We start from the raw sequence: 14,741 nt of genomic DNA, 5'->3' as shown, positions 1-14,741 counted from the left end.
CCCCCCCCCCCCCCCCCCCCCCCCCCCCCCCCCCCCCCCCCCCCCCCCCCCCCCCCCCCCCCCCCCCCCGGCTTCAGATGGAGCAGAGCACCTCCCCCCTTCTGACTCAGTGGGCCCTGGTGGTGGCAGAGGGGGAGAGAGATGTCTGAAGAATTCTCATCTTTGCGTCCCCAGTGCCCAGCTCTCTCATGCCTCACAGAGCAGGGCTGACAAGTACGTGCTGTGAGTCCTGTGAAGATACTAGAATGGGGCATGTGAAAGGCCAGGCTAGGGAGAGCTCATCAGGAGGGTCTTTATTTTAGTCTCCATCATTTATCCCTTATTGTGATTCATTCTGTTTTCTTTTGAAGACTCAAAATTAGACACAAAGTTACTTAAAAAATTTCCCAATTCACCTTTTTTTCCTGCGCCTTCTTGTATAGTTACCTTATTTTTCTCGAATGCTCTTTGACACCACCATTTTATTTACTTTATTTGGAGAACATTTTTCTTTCACTGGAGAGCCTTGAGATACTCCCAGCAGGTTGTCTGTGATTCCCAGAACACCAGCTTCAAAGCCCCTGAGTCTGGAGCTCAGGAGTGTCTCCAAGGAAGACCATCATCTTCAGGGAAAGCCAAGTACGTGATGTCAAAATAGAAAAGCCCCAAGCCCCGGGAGCGGGTCCCTCTTTCCTTCATTTCTGTTGAATTCTCTGCCTTAAAACAATGAGTAGAGTTGGGAGACGTAACCTAGGAGAGGGTAGAAGCCTTAGCTATTGCAGCACTGGAGCCCAGAGACATGAGGGACATTCATTCCCAAGGTCAGAGAGAGCTGGTTAATGACAAAGCCAAGGGCAGGTGCCACATTTTAGGGCTCTCCCTCTCAGGGGTGCCCCAGCAGGCTTTACTTCAGCTGTTTACTTCAAAACAGGTGGGTGAAAGACAGTCACTAGAGAGAAGAACATAGAGAGCATGGGTGAGGGAGCCAATGGCAGTGGGCAGCTGACTCAGCCTTCGGGGTCTCTGTTCTGCCCATGACTGAGTGTGTGCAGCCGTCTTCTGGAGGACTCCCTCAGGGTTGCTGTGGGCTTAAATGAGGTGCTGTATGTGGAAGCTCTAGGAAACTAGAATCTGCAGGATGATGCTCCCCAGACCTGAAGACAGCCATGATCCCATGCCCGGCTCCTGCCAATTATCTTTTCTGGAGGCTCCTTTTGGTGGAGGAAATTTGAGATCCTGTGATAAACTAGGATTTTTTTTTTTCTTCACCAAAGTGGATCAGAGGGTGGCTCATTTGTATGCTAAACAGAGGACAACCCTGAAGTCCAGTCCAGCTGAAATCAAATCAACACCTTGTCCTTGCCTTGGGGGTGCTCTCCCTGGTGGAGCCTGAAGACAGCGCCATTCTACTCCAGTAGAATGAACTTCGGGCTGGTGCTCTTGATAATGTGGTTCAGCCCACAGCCCCGTCCTTGCCTCAGTGCATGACTTCAGACAAGGTATGTTACCTTTTCCGGAGGGCATATTTTTTCCATCTAAAAAATGAGGGTGTGATCTTTTTGTTCTTGGCCACTCACAGAAACATGCTGTCCCAGGTAACAGATGGGAATGTTTTGGAAGGAGGTGTTCTTTCCACAGACTAGGGGATGTTGTGTGGAGCCTTTTTAATGGTTTTCCCTGCATGCACCTGCTTATCCACCTAGACAGTCCCACACCCACTGAATCAGAGTGCTACTGCGTCTTTCTTCACTCTGGGCCATGAAAACATAACCTGGCAGTCTGCAGACGGCGATGGCAGGGGGAATTAGTGAGGGTGGCTTTTTCATTTGTGACCTCACAAACCCCCAGTTGGTACCCTACATAGTGTCCTCGGTGCTGAGGAAACCACAGTACTGGGGAGCAGGGGCTCTGCTGCCTGGGCGGATGCACTTGGAAGAAGCTGTAGCTTTGTTGAGGTGGGAGTGGTGCAGCTTATAGGCCACAGAAAGGTCATTGCTGTGAAAAGCAGCGACAGCTGGAAACCCAGGTTAGGGTCCCCAAGGCGGGAGCCTTGTTGTCTCTGAAGAAAACCTGGTTTGGTAGCAGCCATTTATACAAGGCTGCAGGAGGTCGACTTGAATCACCAAGAAGTCAGCAGGTCTGGGGCTCAGGAAGCCACAGCATGACCTATAAGCTCAGTTTGGCTTCTTTTTGCCTAACAGAGAGTTCGCAGCACCCCCCTTACTCCCTGCGGTGGTGTGTTGTGAGTAAAGCTAGAGGCAAGGCACACTCAATGCACTTTAATAAATGCAACAGAGAACAACACCGAATGGCAGAAAACCATCAACAACACGGGGCAGGCAAGAATCATCGTCCCCTGACCTCACATTCCCTGTGCACAGACTGGCAGGCAAACCCCTCGAAAGATAATCTTTTTACAGCCGAAATTGAAGGGTCTCATTCCTCTTCCCTCCCTCCAGAAACACTTGCACAATTCGCTGCTTGAAAGCAGGCCCACATCTTACTTATCTTTGTACCCTCGGCACAGTGCCCGGAAAATAGAGAGAGTTAATTCGCGTTTGTTAAATCAGTTAATAGAAATAAGTGCATTTTCTCTGTATTTTACTCTGATCTTTGCTAATAGCTCAGAGAGCATTTGGATGAGGTTTTAGAAACCCCACCAGCTGCATGGGAATTCAAATGTGATTTTGTTTGTAAAGTACTGGGAAAAGCAGAAAGGGCTTTTGTGGCTGGAAATGCCAGCTTGGGGCAAATCTAGTGCTGGGCTGGGCAGAGCCATCTGCTCTCCGACCCCCAAGGTCTATTTTCCTCAGAGACCATGGAGCTGGGAAGCCTTGGCTCCCACTCTCTACTTCCTAAGGCAAAGAAAGTCAAAGGAACAAAACACCTTTCCCCAAGCATATTAGTTGTAGAAAAGAAAAAAAGAAAATGAGTCCTATATCTCTTTAGAAAGCAGCATATAGAGCTGTTAGGAGAATAATAACCTCCCTAACTCCCCAGAACTTTTGTCTTTCCACTCAGCTGGGAAATGAGCTGGGTTTGTGTCTCTGAAGGAAACCTGGTTTGGTAGCAGCCATTTATACAAGGCTGCAGGAGGTCGACTTGAATCACCAAGAAGTCAGAAGCTTAGGAGACAGCAACCCTGTAGGCTTTTATGAAGACGTAACGTGAGAGTCTCATAATGGAGTCTTCTCATGCCGGTCAGCCTGCAAGTGAAGGACAGTTGTCAGAGTGTCATAGATCATAGACCACCAGGGCTGAGAGGAATCATGGTCCTCGTGTCATCTGGGGCTGGCCAGCACTTTCCAAGGTTATATCCTTGCAGATGTCACTAATCTCTTGTAGCCTGGTTCCCTTCTGCACATGGCCATAATGCAGTCAGTCAGTATTAACCCATCAATGTTGGCATAAGCCATGGAACCCATTTGCTCTCCTCAGTCATAGCTCCTTTGTTTTATGGACACAAATACTCAGGCCCAAAGAGGTGGAGCCAACAGGCTAGGGTAGCAGAGTGTTAGGGACAAGGTCAGGGTGAAAACCCACATCTTTTTTGATTCCTAGTGTCGGGTTCTTTCTAGATAGTCACACCGCCTAGAACCAGTCACCTATTTGGAAGTGACTGGACATTGTTTTCAGGTTGGGTTGGATCAGTCTGACATTCAAAATCCACAGTTGTCCTTAGATCAGGAGTTGGGACTGAGGAGTGTTTGGGGGAGCTGGGAAGGGGCTTTGTAGGCAAACCTAGGCCCCAGTTTGAACTTCGTGTCTGAGATTACCTGAAGAAGGAATATAAGTAGCAGGCAAATAATGTCTCAGCTGTGACTCCATATGCAGCGTGAGTAGCTAGCACTGGGATGGTCACTACTAATAGGGGTGGAGGTTCATCCCAAAGATGGGCTGGTCTACACATTGGAGTCCTGTGATAAAGGAATGGGAGCTGGCATCCCTTTTGTCTAGGCAAAGGCAGGTTCTGGGAATTCTTTGGGCAAAGCTTTACTGACGGCCTTGCCTATAACCCTTGGCCCCTTGGCCAGATAAACAAAATAGTAAATAAAGAAAACTATTTCTCCTTATTTAGCTCTGTAATTTTTTTTAGCTTCTGGGATGGAGGTGGGGATTATTGGCTGGTATCACATTATACTACATAATGCATTTGAGTCTGGCTCTGAAACAAGAGTCAAGCCTCTGAAACAAGAGGATAACAGGAGACGGGGCGTTATGATGAGTATCTGAGGAGGCCCACCTTATTAAATCATAATATGTCCCTATGTGGTTTTCTCTTCCCAAGGCTTCTTGGCCCATTACATTCCTAAACTCCTTTTCTCCCTGTGTAGCATAGTTCATGTAGGGGTAGGAATAAGATATAGCCAATTCTTCTTACCTTAAAAGAAAAATAACTTGGCAGTCAAGAGAAAATTGATGGCAAGACTCTTGGCAAACACCATTCGGAGCCCCAGCACTGTGAGGGACAGCATGTTCACCTTCCCGGCTGTGAACTGTGAGCTCCGGTGAACTGTGGTTGAACAAGAGTAAAGACGGTGGCTTTAGCAAGAGATTAAGTTCCCTTCCAGAGACTGAGCCCACAACACTGCCAAGCAGCCCGCCCCCATCACCAGCATTCTGCCTGGTCTACAAGTCCAGCTCGCTGCCCTCTGGGACCCCCTGCTGCTGCTCACTCCCAGCCAGGCAAGCTCTGCTGAGAGACTCATAGGGAACCTACTGGGCTTGGGTGTGGTTTTTGTTTTCTTTTGAAAGATGGTGACTTTTGGCCCCATCTGACAATGACAGAATTTGCTTTAACCCTCAGTTCTGAAGTTAGCCCTTGGTTACAACTAACCTTCGCGCCCATAGAGGTTCTCTGAAGTTTGCTCCATGCTTCCAGGTTCTGTTGGTTTTACGTTATCTAGAACAAACAGCAGTGGTCAGGGATTTACCGGTAACCGAGAGGTTCAAAGGATTTCAGGTTTTAAAAGTGGAGGAGACTCTAAGTAAGCAAACTGAGGACCGGGGGTATGACTTGGTTAAGTTCAGACAGCTGTTCACATAGCCAGCATTCTTCCCATTCTGGATTTTGTTTTGTTTTGTTACACTGTGAGTGCCACAATCAGGTATGCCTCTAATCTGTAGGAAGAACTAGGATTCTCAATCCCATGATAGGCCAGCCTGCCCCCTTGTTTTGGTATTCACACTGGATTAGACTGTACATAAATTTTTAACCCAGGGTCTAGTAGGAGGACAGTCATCAGTACAAAGTAGACAGTGGTTGATGAAGAAGAAGTGGGGGTGGGGGTGAAATAAGCTGGGCTTTATCTCAGGTTCCAGCTTGGGGATGCAGAGTTCAAATCCAAGTCAATGATGGGCCTAGTTGGGCCTCAGCCTTGTTTCCTGCGTGATGCCATATTGACAGTGATCGGTCAAGAGTTTAAATCTCCAGCTTCCCTTTCCCTTAACGCTTCATCCCTACAATTCCAACCCCTTGAAGCTAGATATGACCTACCTGAAGGACTTTTCTTTGGTTCAAAGTCAGTGGAGCGCACGGTTTCATTGTTGTGTTCAACCGAACAGGTCACTGAATTGGAATCCTCATACCGACCCAGCTTGACAGCGCTGTACTTCCCACTGGGAGAGACGACGATAGCAGGGTCAAATTCTACTATAGTCTTGGGTGCTTCAAGCTTTATGTCTATTTCCTTAGGGTAGAAATCTTTCACCAGACAAGCAACAGTGGAGCCATTTTTCATGGTGAAAACGAATGGTTTGGCAGGAGGCTGGCTTCCTGTAAATATAATCAATTTATTTTGGAAGATGGTTATCCACAAGTGTGGGAGTTAAACAATGGTGTTTACTTCAATTCCGTTGGGGACAAACATTATAATCTAGACAATCGTGCATCCTGTGAGTGACCTGGGGTTCTTAGTGCTCCCATCAAAGTGTGGCCAAGGGAAGTGGAAATGAAAGGCAGTCAGTTTGACTTCTAGGTAGGAGTTGCTAAGTGACACAGCTGAAGCTGAGATGGAAAAGAACAACTACAAAGAAGTTTCTAGATCGTCTGAGTTTCAGTTATCTATATTTTATTCATCAATCCTCTGGACAATCACAGTCAGGCTGAGTAGCTGTCTGCATCGTTGGTTTACTTTAAATGTGTCAGCCCTTGGAGTGAGAGCAGGCTGGGTGCTTGTTCTTGGCATTGTGTCAATCAAAAACACAAGTCTGAGAAGGACTAGCTGACTGGTTCAAATACTCTGAGGATGGTAGTGATGGGATCACTTCAGGGTCTCATCTCCATTTTACAGATCAGAAAGGATAACCGCTGAAGTTAAGGAGTACATCTCTGTGCCTTTAGGTGGATACTTATTCTTTTGTAAGGGACTATCCTGCAGTTTGTTTTGAGTCTTTAATCAGAAATGACAACTGTCATTCCCAGGAAGTCCTTATAGACATAAAACCAGTTTGAACCCCGTTCTTGTTTTATTCTAAGTGAAGCTGTGGAATGTTGGTCTCCATTATTTTATGTGCCCCTGGTCTCCTCTTACATTCACGCCTCACCCTGAGCTCTATGATCTACTTGCCATTCTGTACCCGCATCATTTTCTTTCCTTGAAACTGAAAGTTTTAAAGCTTTGAGGGCGGGGGAGTAATGATTCTTTCCCATCATGACTTACTGAAGTTTCTGAATTATGATAAATTTTGGCCATGGAAACATGGATTCTTAGGCTATCTTTGATAACTGTTTTTGTTTGTTTAAAGATTTTAATTTTTTGAGAGAGAAACCACAGAGAGAGTGAGAGGGTGCATGGTGGGGGGGGGCAGAAGGAGAAGGAGACTCCCCGCTGAGCAGGGATCCTGACATGAGGCTTGATTCCAGGACCCAGGCACTTAACTGACTGAGCCACCCAGGTGCCCTGATCTTCAAGTAACTGTTAAAAAAGAAGTGGGTGGGAGGAGGCAACTGAAAATGCCTGAAATCAGGAGAGACAACCAGTCTCTGAATGATGATCTAGATATATTTCCAACTACAAGTTTAACTGCTAATTTTCAATATTAATTGCTGTGTGACTACAGCTCTTATATCAAAAACTTAGGTGATTTTTGGGACACCTGAGTGGCTCAGTCCTTTAAGTGTCTGACTCTTCATTTCTGCTCAGGTCATGATCTTATGATGGTGAGACGGAGCCCTGCCTGGGGCTCTGCACTCAGTACAGAGTCTGCTTAAAGTTCTTTCCTTCTCCCTCTTGTTCCCCTTTCCCTCCACTGCTCACACTCTCTTTCTCTCAAAAACAGAACAGAACAAAACAAAGCAAACCTTAGGTGAGTTTTTAAAACCTGTGATATCAAATTAAGAATGTTGAATTCCAGTGTGCTTTTATTTACTATGATCTACAATCAAGACACAAGGTAGTGCTAAATGAGAAGTCTTTGTAATGAGGGAGTAAATGCAATGATTTTTCTAATGTTCAGTCCTGAATTTGGATTCGGGCTTTAGCTGTAAAGCTCACGGTAATAGAGCTATAACCAAATTAATTGGTTGTATCTGGTTGGGATGGAGTGTTTGCTAGTCTGGAAGCTCCTGCTGGTCACCATTTTGTAAATGGACCATGGCCAGTCACAGCTTCCCTAGGGAATCAGCTGTTCAGAGAAACACCCCCATCACTAGCATCAAGATTCTCTACTTTATTCTCTGCCTGGAGTTCAGCTGAAAAACTGGATTCTGTTTCAGGCACTCAGGGCAGGAAACTCATTCCTAAGAATCTGGTTCCTTACACTTTTGGATTTAGGTCTAGACAAGAGAGGGGCTGGGGATTTTTTTCAAGGGGCTCTTCTGGAACCTGATTTCAACCTATGTGAGAAAACTTTCTTTGTTTTGCTTTCCAGCATCAGGGAAGCCACTGATAACAGACGCTGATAACTCTGGCAGTAACGGCTTGAAAAACCACACGTTCTGCTCGTTCACCTGTCTTCAGACTTGTGACATTTCTTGCTCACTCTACTGACCTTGGTGACATGTTGTCTGGTTGTGTTTCAAGGGAGTTATGAGGTACAGCGAAAGGAAACTAGTCCATTAAAAAAGAAACGATGAAACAAAACAAAATAATCCTATCTCCTTGGTTACCTAAGAGTTTGACCCAATCCTAGCCTGATTTACTTGGATAATTAAGGCTTGCTTGGGATTTTAAGTCAGTCGTCAATGTTCACTCTGGGCTAGAGAGACCTGGTTTAAATAATTTGAACAATGTAATATAGCTGACAAGACAAACGTCTGCAGAAGGTAATACCCTTGTGATATTGAGCTCTTAATGTCAATGTTAGCATTTCAGATGACTCATAATGCATTCATTTGGCAAAACGTTTTTCTCAGACTCTTTTTCTCATTGAATACCTACCTACTGGAAACAATTTTTTGAAATTAAATTTTTTTTTTCTAATCTATTCTTTGGTATCATGGTAACAACAACAACAAAAAGGTTATCTGACTGAATTAAAATTTAAAAAAATGGAATGCATTTTTTCGTACTGTTGCTATATGTAACCTATATTTTATATTTTATATTTATATTTTATATTTAACTTATTTATATATTTATATAAATATTTTATATTTATATATTTATATTTATTTAACTTAAACCAAACTCTGGAGTTGGGTAAAATTTGTACTATTATAGTCCAAAATTGAAAGATTTAATTGTTTATTTTTTGAGTTTTCCAGTCTTTCTTCTTGGCCCACTAATATAAATTCATTTCATCGTGGGTTCCAGAGCGCTATTTGTTCGAACAATTGCTGTTTTCTTTCAGGCTTTCTCTTTTTATGAGTACTGACTCAATGCTAGAGTTATGTGCTGGTCAACAATACCAGAAGAAGTATATCCCTTTCCTGAATAGTCTTTCTTAAGTTCTATGTGTGGAAATCATCTATGTTTTAGATTCGCACAGAGAGTCCTACTGGCTCCCTAAGAATTGTACCACCTGTAACAAATGTCACTCACAATTTCAAGGATCTCTGGCAATATGAGATTTAACTTGAACACTGAAATACAACTTGGCTCTACCTGATTACTCTGACCTGGTAAACCACCTCTCTCCTTTGAATCTTCTAAGCTATAGGACATTTGTCTGCAGGCTGCAATGAGGCATGTATACTAGTCATCTTAGCCAAAGAGATGGGTTAGAATGAAAGAACCCTCTGGAGATTTTGGGCCAAAGCATCCCTGCATATCCCTTACCTCCTCATATGCTCCAACAATTACTAAAATTTTTCTGGTCTTTTTGGCTGCTTTGAAGATTTCAGAAATAAGTGGGGGCTGTAGTTTTTTTTCTTTTCCTTTTTTTTTTTTTTTTTTTGAAGTAGGCTGCATACCCAGCATGGAGCCCAATGGGGGCTTGAATTCACCACCCTGAGATCAAGAACTGAGCTGAGAGCAAGAGTCAGATGCTTGACTGACTGAGCCACCTAGGCGCCCCAAGGCTATAGTTTTAACATATGCTTTTTCAGAACAAAACTAGTTACAGAGCTACTTCAGTGACAGCCTGGTGACTTTACTCTGGCCTACCCCCACACCTGGGGTGCTCCATCTAGTTCTACTTTCCCAAGGAATGTAAACTGGATGGCAGCCCCAGTGCCAGGACTCAGTTTATCCCCAGAAATAGAGGGGAAAAAAGGCAACTCACGTGGCTCCACGAAGAGTCTGGTGCCAGCTCCAAAAAACATCTGTCGAGTATCCCAGGAGCACATTGCAATGCTGCCTCACAATTAACCAGCCTCGGGCTGGCCCTAGGGCCCCGGTGAGCACATCTGTGCCCTGCCTCCCCAGCCGGGGTCTCAGCCTAGAGACCCCACAACTCTGAGAACTACAAAGGTGCCCTTGATGAGATCAAGGGGCTGAGTGCACAGCGTCTCAGTTCCTTTTGAAGCTAATAATAGTTTGGTGGATGAGGTTGTGAGCCCAGAATCTCAGCCAGGAAGCATTGGGACAGGGACTGGGCTGACATAGAGGGAGAGAAGAAGGTGACAGGTACAGGTAGCTGCCTTCAAGATGGTAAATTTAACTTCCAGTTTATTGGAAGGCCTGCCCAAGAAGAACATGATAGCTTGGGAACAGGGATGGGGTACTGACTGGTGACATTTCTTACAACAAGTGTCAGGCTGAAGAGGGCTTAGACACAGGTCTCGTTCTCATATTCTGGTTCCTTCTCTTGGGTCACAAATTCTGCTTTTTTATTAGAAACCTAATTTCTTCCCCATCACTCAGACTGAGTCTCACAATAATAAGGAATCTGTCTCCTAATTCCCTGAGCCCAGGAAAAGGCATTCTAAGGATCCAAGGGTTGAACAAGAAGTTGGTAGCCAACAGGGAGCCCAGTAGTGCCATGGGTCATGGATGTGGGTCAGGGAAGCCACTGCTTGCTTTGGACTGTTTTGTTTTCATTTTATAATTTATCCTGTCTCTGGATCCAGATGCAAGCTTCAGGAGGATACAATAATCATGTGAGATAGAATTTTAAGACCATATGGATTACTCTGTCTCATCACCAGAAATCAAGAGTCTAGGGCTAGAGCCAAAGGGAATGACAGTTGGATAGGGCCATTATTTGCTGTCAAAACTTTAAGGATTGAGGGCTTGACTTGAAATTCTCACTTTCCCTACCTGAGCTTCATGTAATCATATTACACTCCATCATGGCAGGAAGAAAAAACTAAAGAAGTAAATGGAGTATTGCTGAAGAGCACGGGTCAGCGTCCCAGCAGAGGGGCTAAGCATCACTTTCATCTCTTTCCTTCTTCCCTAAGGCTCCCAAAGGCACAGCCTCAGAGATTTGATTCTAACACTGCAGATAATTCTGAATTTCAAGTGGAAATGATTTAAAGGGAAAATGAAACACAATACTTTGTGCTCAGATTCAATTTGCCCAACATCGATCAGACTGCAATCAGCTACAACACGATTATTTCCCTCTTTCTTTCTAGTCTCTCTCCTTTCAGAGACAACTCCTCAAATTTCACTAGTTCCCTGGAAGCAACAGGCAATCAAGAACCCCTGTGAGATTATGTTTCCTTCTGAGTGGCAGGTGCCATGTTGACACTACTGGATGCTTTCAGGACTGTCCACCTTGCTCCATTCACGTAACTTTCCACTTCTTTATTTCCTCTGAGATAAAATTTAACCATGTAAGGGGCAATGCCTGCAATTATAAAAGCTTCTGAAAAACTACTGTTCTCTGGGCTGGTCCCAGTGACTGACTGTCGGTAGTCACCCAAACTACTTGAATATCACCCCTGGATCTCCAAGCCCTGGAACAGATTATCAGTGGACAATATCCTTAGGAGAGCACCATTACTTCTTTATTGTCCTGAAGTTGGTGGCTGTGATTACATTGGATGTAGTCTCCTGAATTCTACATTCAATGTAGAGTCCTTGAATTCAGGGCTGACAGAAGAGGTGAGCCCATTAACTGCTCTTGGCTGACCCAGACCAGGATGGGGTGTTGGGGATCGACACAAGGGCAAGGTTGGCTTTTATCATCTGAGGGAGAAAAGACTATTTTGATCTAACTCCTTCCTTAATAATATTTTTCTTCTTTTTAACCATCTCTCTTCTTACACCATGGCTAGGACTCTCTGTCCTCATAAACAGTGGAAGATTCTCCTCACCTAGAGCTTGCCTTTTCCCTGTTCCCAGTGAGGGAGGGGACCAAAAGCTTGACCAAGGGCTTAGTTCAGGCCATTGTAGAAGGCTTACTGCTATAAATCTTCAGAACTGAGTTTCCATGCATATATAGAATATTTTCCTAAGAGAAACCTAATGAATTTGTCCTCATACTTTACCTTGACTCTCTGGAACAACAAAACAGTGGGTTTCCAGTTTGGAACTTCCTGACTTCCCAAGAAGTTCCATTCATTCAGGATTAGGCTACAAGTCCAGAGGAATATATGCTCTGAGGTAAAATGCATAACCTACTTGGTTCCACGATGAGTCAAGTTCCTCTTCCAAAGACAAGTTGTGCTTCATTACACCACCTCACACATCATTACGAAAAACCTCACTACCTATTTGCCCTCTTCATCGTCCATGTTTGGAAGGAGTGGGGAGAGCAGAATGAGTATAGCTGGAGACATAAAACTCTGTAGCAGTTTCTGAGGTCTAAACATTATATTCTGGCAGCTTGTTTGATATGTGTTATCTTCTGAGTATTGGCATTTAGGGAAGTCCCTAGTTTTTCTGCTATTACCTCCTCAACCCGTCATCACTTACCCTCAAAACTTGCTTCACAATTATATTTTCCCAAGGGAGAAAGGAATCATTTTGGCTTTGCTAACAAATTTGCTGACAAATGGCTATTGTTAGTGGAAACATAACTATGAGGCTCAAGTCAATCATAAAGGACTATGCCTCAGTTAGAGGTAAAAGAACACGATGGTTGGAGGAAGAGCCATTGATACAAAATATTGGAGGCCACCCAAATGGTCATAATAATCATAGATGACTACCATTTGTATAAGTATTTTGCTACTTACAAATGCCTTGTGTTTATACCACTTCAGCAAACATTTTTGCAACAAACTTCACGAGATGATATTATTAGATGCTTCTTACAGACAAAGTCACTGAAGCTAAGTATGGTTAAGGTAGTGAGTGGCTGGGCTGGGCCTTACTCCAAGGTCTCCAGACTCTAGTTTCCACACATAGAACCCAAGTAATAGATGATAGGACTGGGAGGAGCCTTAGCACTCTTTGACACTTGTCAAAACCTCTGTGATGACACACATGTGACTTGGCAAGTGGGTTGAGTTAATGGATCCATAAGAACATAAGGACAGTTTTGACTCCTTTTCCAGTACCTTAAAAAAAAAAAAATCAAATCACAGGGAGGAGCCTGGGTGGCTCAGTCGGTTAAGCATCTGCCTTCAGCTCAGGTCATGATGCCAGGGTAATCACTGCTCATTTAGGAGCCCGCTTCTCCCTCTGCTCCTCCTCCGACTTGAGCACACACATACTCTCTCTCTGCTTCTCTCTCAAACAAGTAATAAAATCTTAAAAAAAAATAAAATCACAGAATTCTTACTGGGTCATAAGACACTCACAGCATTGGACTTCTTTACTTTTCCTACTAAATCTTCCCTAAGAATTGGTCTTAGATGGTAATCAGAATCATCATGTGCTAAAGCTGGAAGACACCTTAGAAACCCCTTGGCTTACCTAGAGGGAAACTAAAGTTCAGTGAAGTCAAGTCAGAGAGCTTGTCAGTCAAAGATAAGGACTGGATCTTGGTCTTTGAACTCTTGGTCTGACATTCTCACCATCATACTTCCCATTTGCTAGATGTATTTAGTGCAGGTCTGATTATGACCTGGATCTGTAAATGGCGAATGCACAGGTGCTAAGTTGGTTATCTAAAGTTAGTCAGGTGGAAGGAAGACAACACATATTCTCCAGGAAAGATAGTGGGTCACCAGGATCACTGCAACACATACTTCACGCTGGACCTTATCAGAGACTGAGTCCCTGCTCCTCAAACCATTCCTTGCCAAATTACATGTTGGCTAGATCTTTTCAAGTGTTTCCCAAGCTGGTGACTTGGGAAAGTATTTAACAAAGATAATCACTAAACCTGTTGTCACAAGAAGGAGAAAGGAGTCACTTATATGGTTCCACCTCCAGATAGGTTCCTTTGCCAAAGACCAGGGGATCATTTGTGCTGGACAGCACAGCCGATAGACCTCATCTAAAAACTGCCTTGCTTTCTCTTTGGGCAATCCTGGAGCCAGTTGCCAAGTCACGTGATAACTATTGGATGGTATTTCTGTCTCATCTCGACTAACCTCTTTGCTCTTCAGACTTGGGGGCTATCCTTCAGGACCAAAGCAGGAGGTGATTCCTTTGTTAAATAGAAATCTGAGCCTTTGCCACGTTACAGTCTGAATGAGAGAGAATGAACTCGCACGCTGAATGAGAGAGACCGGAAATGAATTTCTTAGTTTGATCCTGAAGGAAGAAAGGTGGAACACTGGTCATAGAGTAGTGGGTCTCAGTGAGGTGGCACAAAGATCTAGTGAGTTAAAACCCCCCACTCATTCCTCATTTTAGCAGAATTCCATTTCATGTCCAGTCAGAGCTTTGCATCGTTGTCCAGCATTGTGCAACAGCCAGACTTCTTAGTATAAAATAGAATTAGAGTCTTCAGTGCATTTTAATAACATACTCATGAATATCACATTGTAACATGCTTTCAATGATCTACTCACCCTTAAAAGTGACAGTTAAATTAGCCTCTGTCATCTGTAAAAATCAGAGTCTGTAAGCTTGCCCATGTCACTTATGAGAACCAGGGAGAGAGTATACATTTTCAGATCCGTTTACAGTCCATAAAGGACTGGAGATCATACTTCGAAAATCACTCAAATGGAAAGTGGGTCTCAGTAATAGAAAGATATCAGAAGACCTGAAATCTAGCTGGACCCTATTGCTCACTGGGTGTGTAATCTTAGCCAATTTCAGGGAGCCTCATTTGCCTTCTTTATAAAATGAGGATAATATCTTCTATATTGGGGGTTCCTAAGATGAAATGAGAGGGTATACATAAAGCACTCTGTAAACTAGAAAGCCTTGGTGGAATGATTGGAATGTTCATTAATGTTAGACTCAGAGAAGATACATTTTACTTGAAGCAAGGGGTGTAATTTCCCCAAGCACAGAGCTTCCCAGGGGCAGGCAGGTAGGGAAAGGTCACCAAGAGAGAACAGAATTCTATTTCTTTGGATCTTAAGA

At 44.1% G+C, this 14,741-nt stretch overlaps 1 long non-coding RNA gene and 1 gene segment (V, D, J or C); one reads left to right on the top strand and one right to left on the bottom strand.

Moving 5' to 3' along the window:
* The first annotated feature begins 74 nt into the window (after nucleotides 1-74).
* Nucleotides 75-8,473, top strand: LOC106006085. The gene is made up of 3 exons (XR_001179957.2): nucleotides 75-618; nucleotides 1,254-1,478; nucleotides 7,852-8,473. It is a non-coding gene; the product is annotated as an uncharacterized LOC106006085 (long non-coding RNA).
* The window catches only part of LOC101670626, a 67,828-nt gene continuing 55,330 nt past the window's right edge, over nucleotides 2,244-14,741 (bottom strand). Inside the window, 4 exon segments of the C gene segment in view lie at nucleotides 2,244-3,185; nucleotides 4,361-4,492; nucleotides 4,817-4,882; nucleotides 5,477-5,755. Coding sequence covers nucleotides 4,362-4,492; nucleotides 4,817-4,882; nucleotides 5,477-5,755 — 476 coding nt within the window.

This window comes from Mustela putorius, unplaced genomic scaffold (assembly GCF_011764305.1).
Source record: "Mustela putorius furo isolate JIRA1106 unplaced genomic scaffold, ASM1176430v1.1 tig00003898_pilon_pilon_pilon, whole genome shotgun sequence".
NCBI classification, from domain to species: Eukaryota; Metazoa; Chordata; class Mammalia; order Carnivora; family Mustelidae; genus Mustela; species Mustela putorius.
The sequence above is the reverse complement of the archived record's forward strand: the minus strand, read 5'-3'. Positions and strand labels throughout refer to the sequence as shown.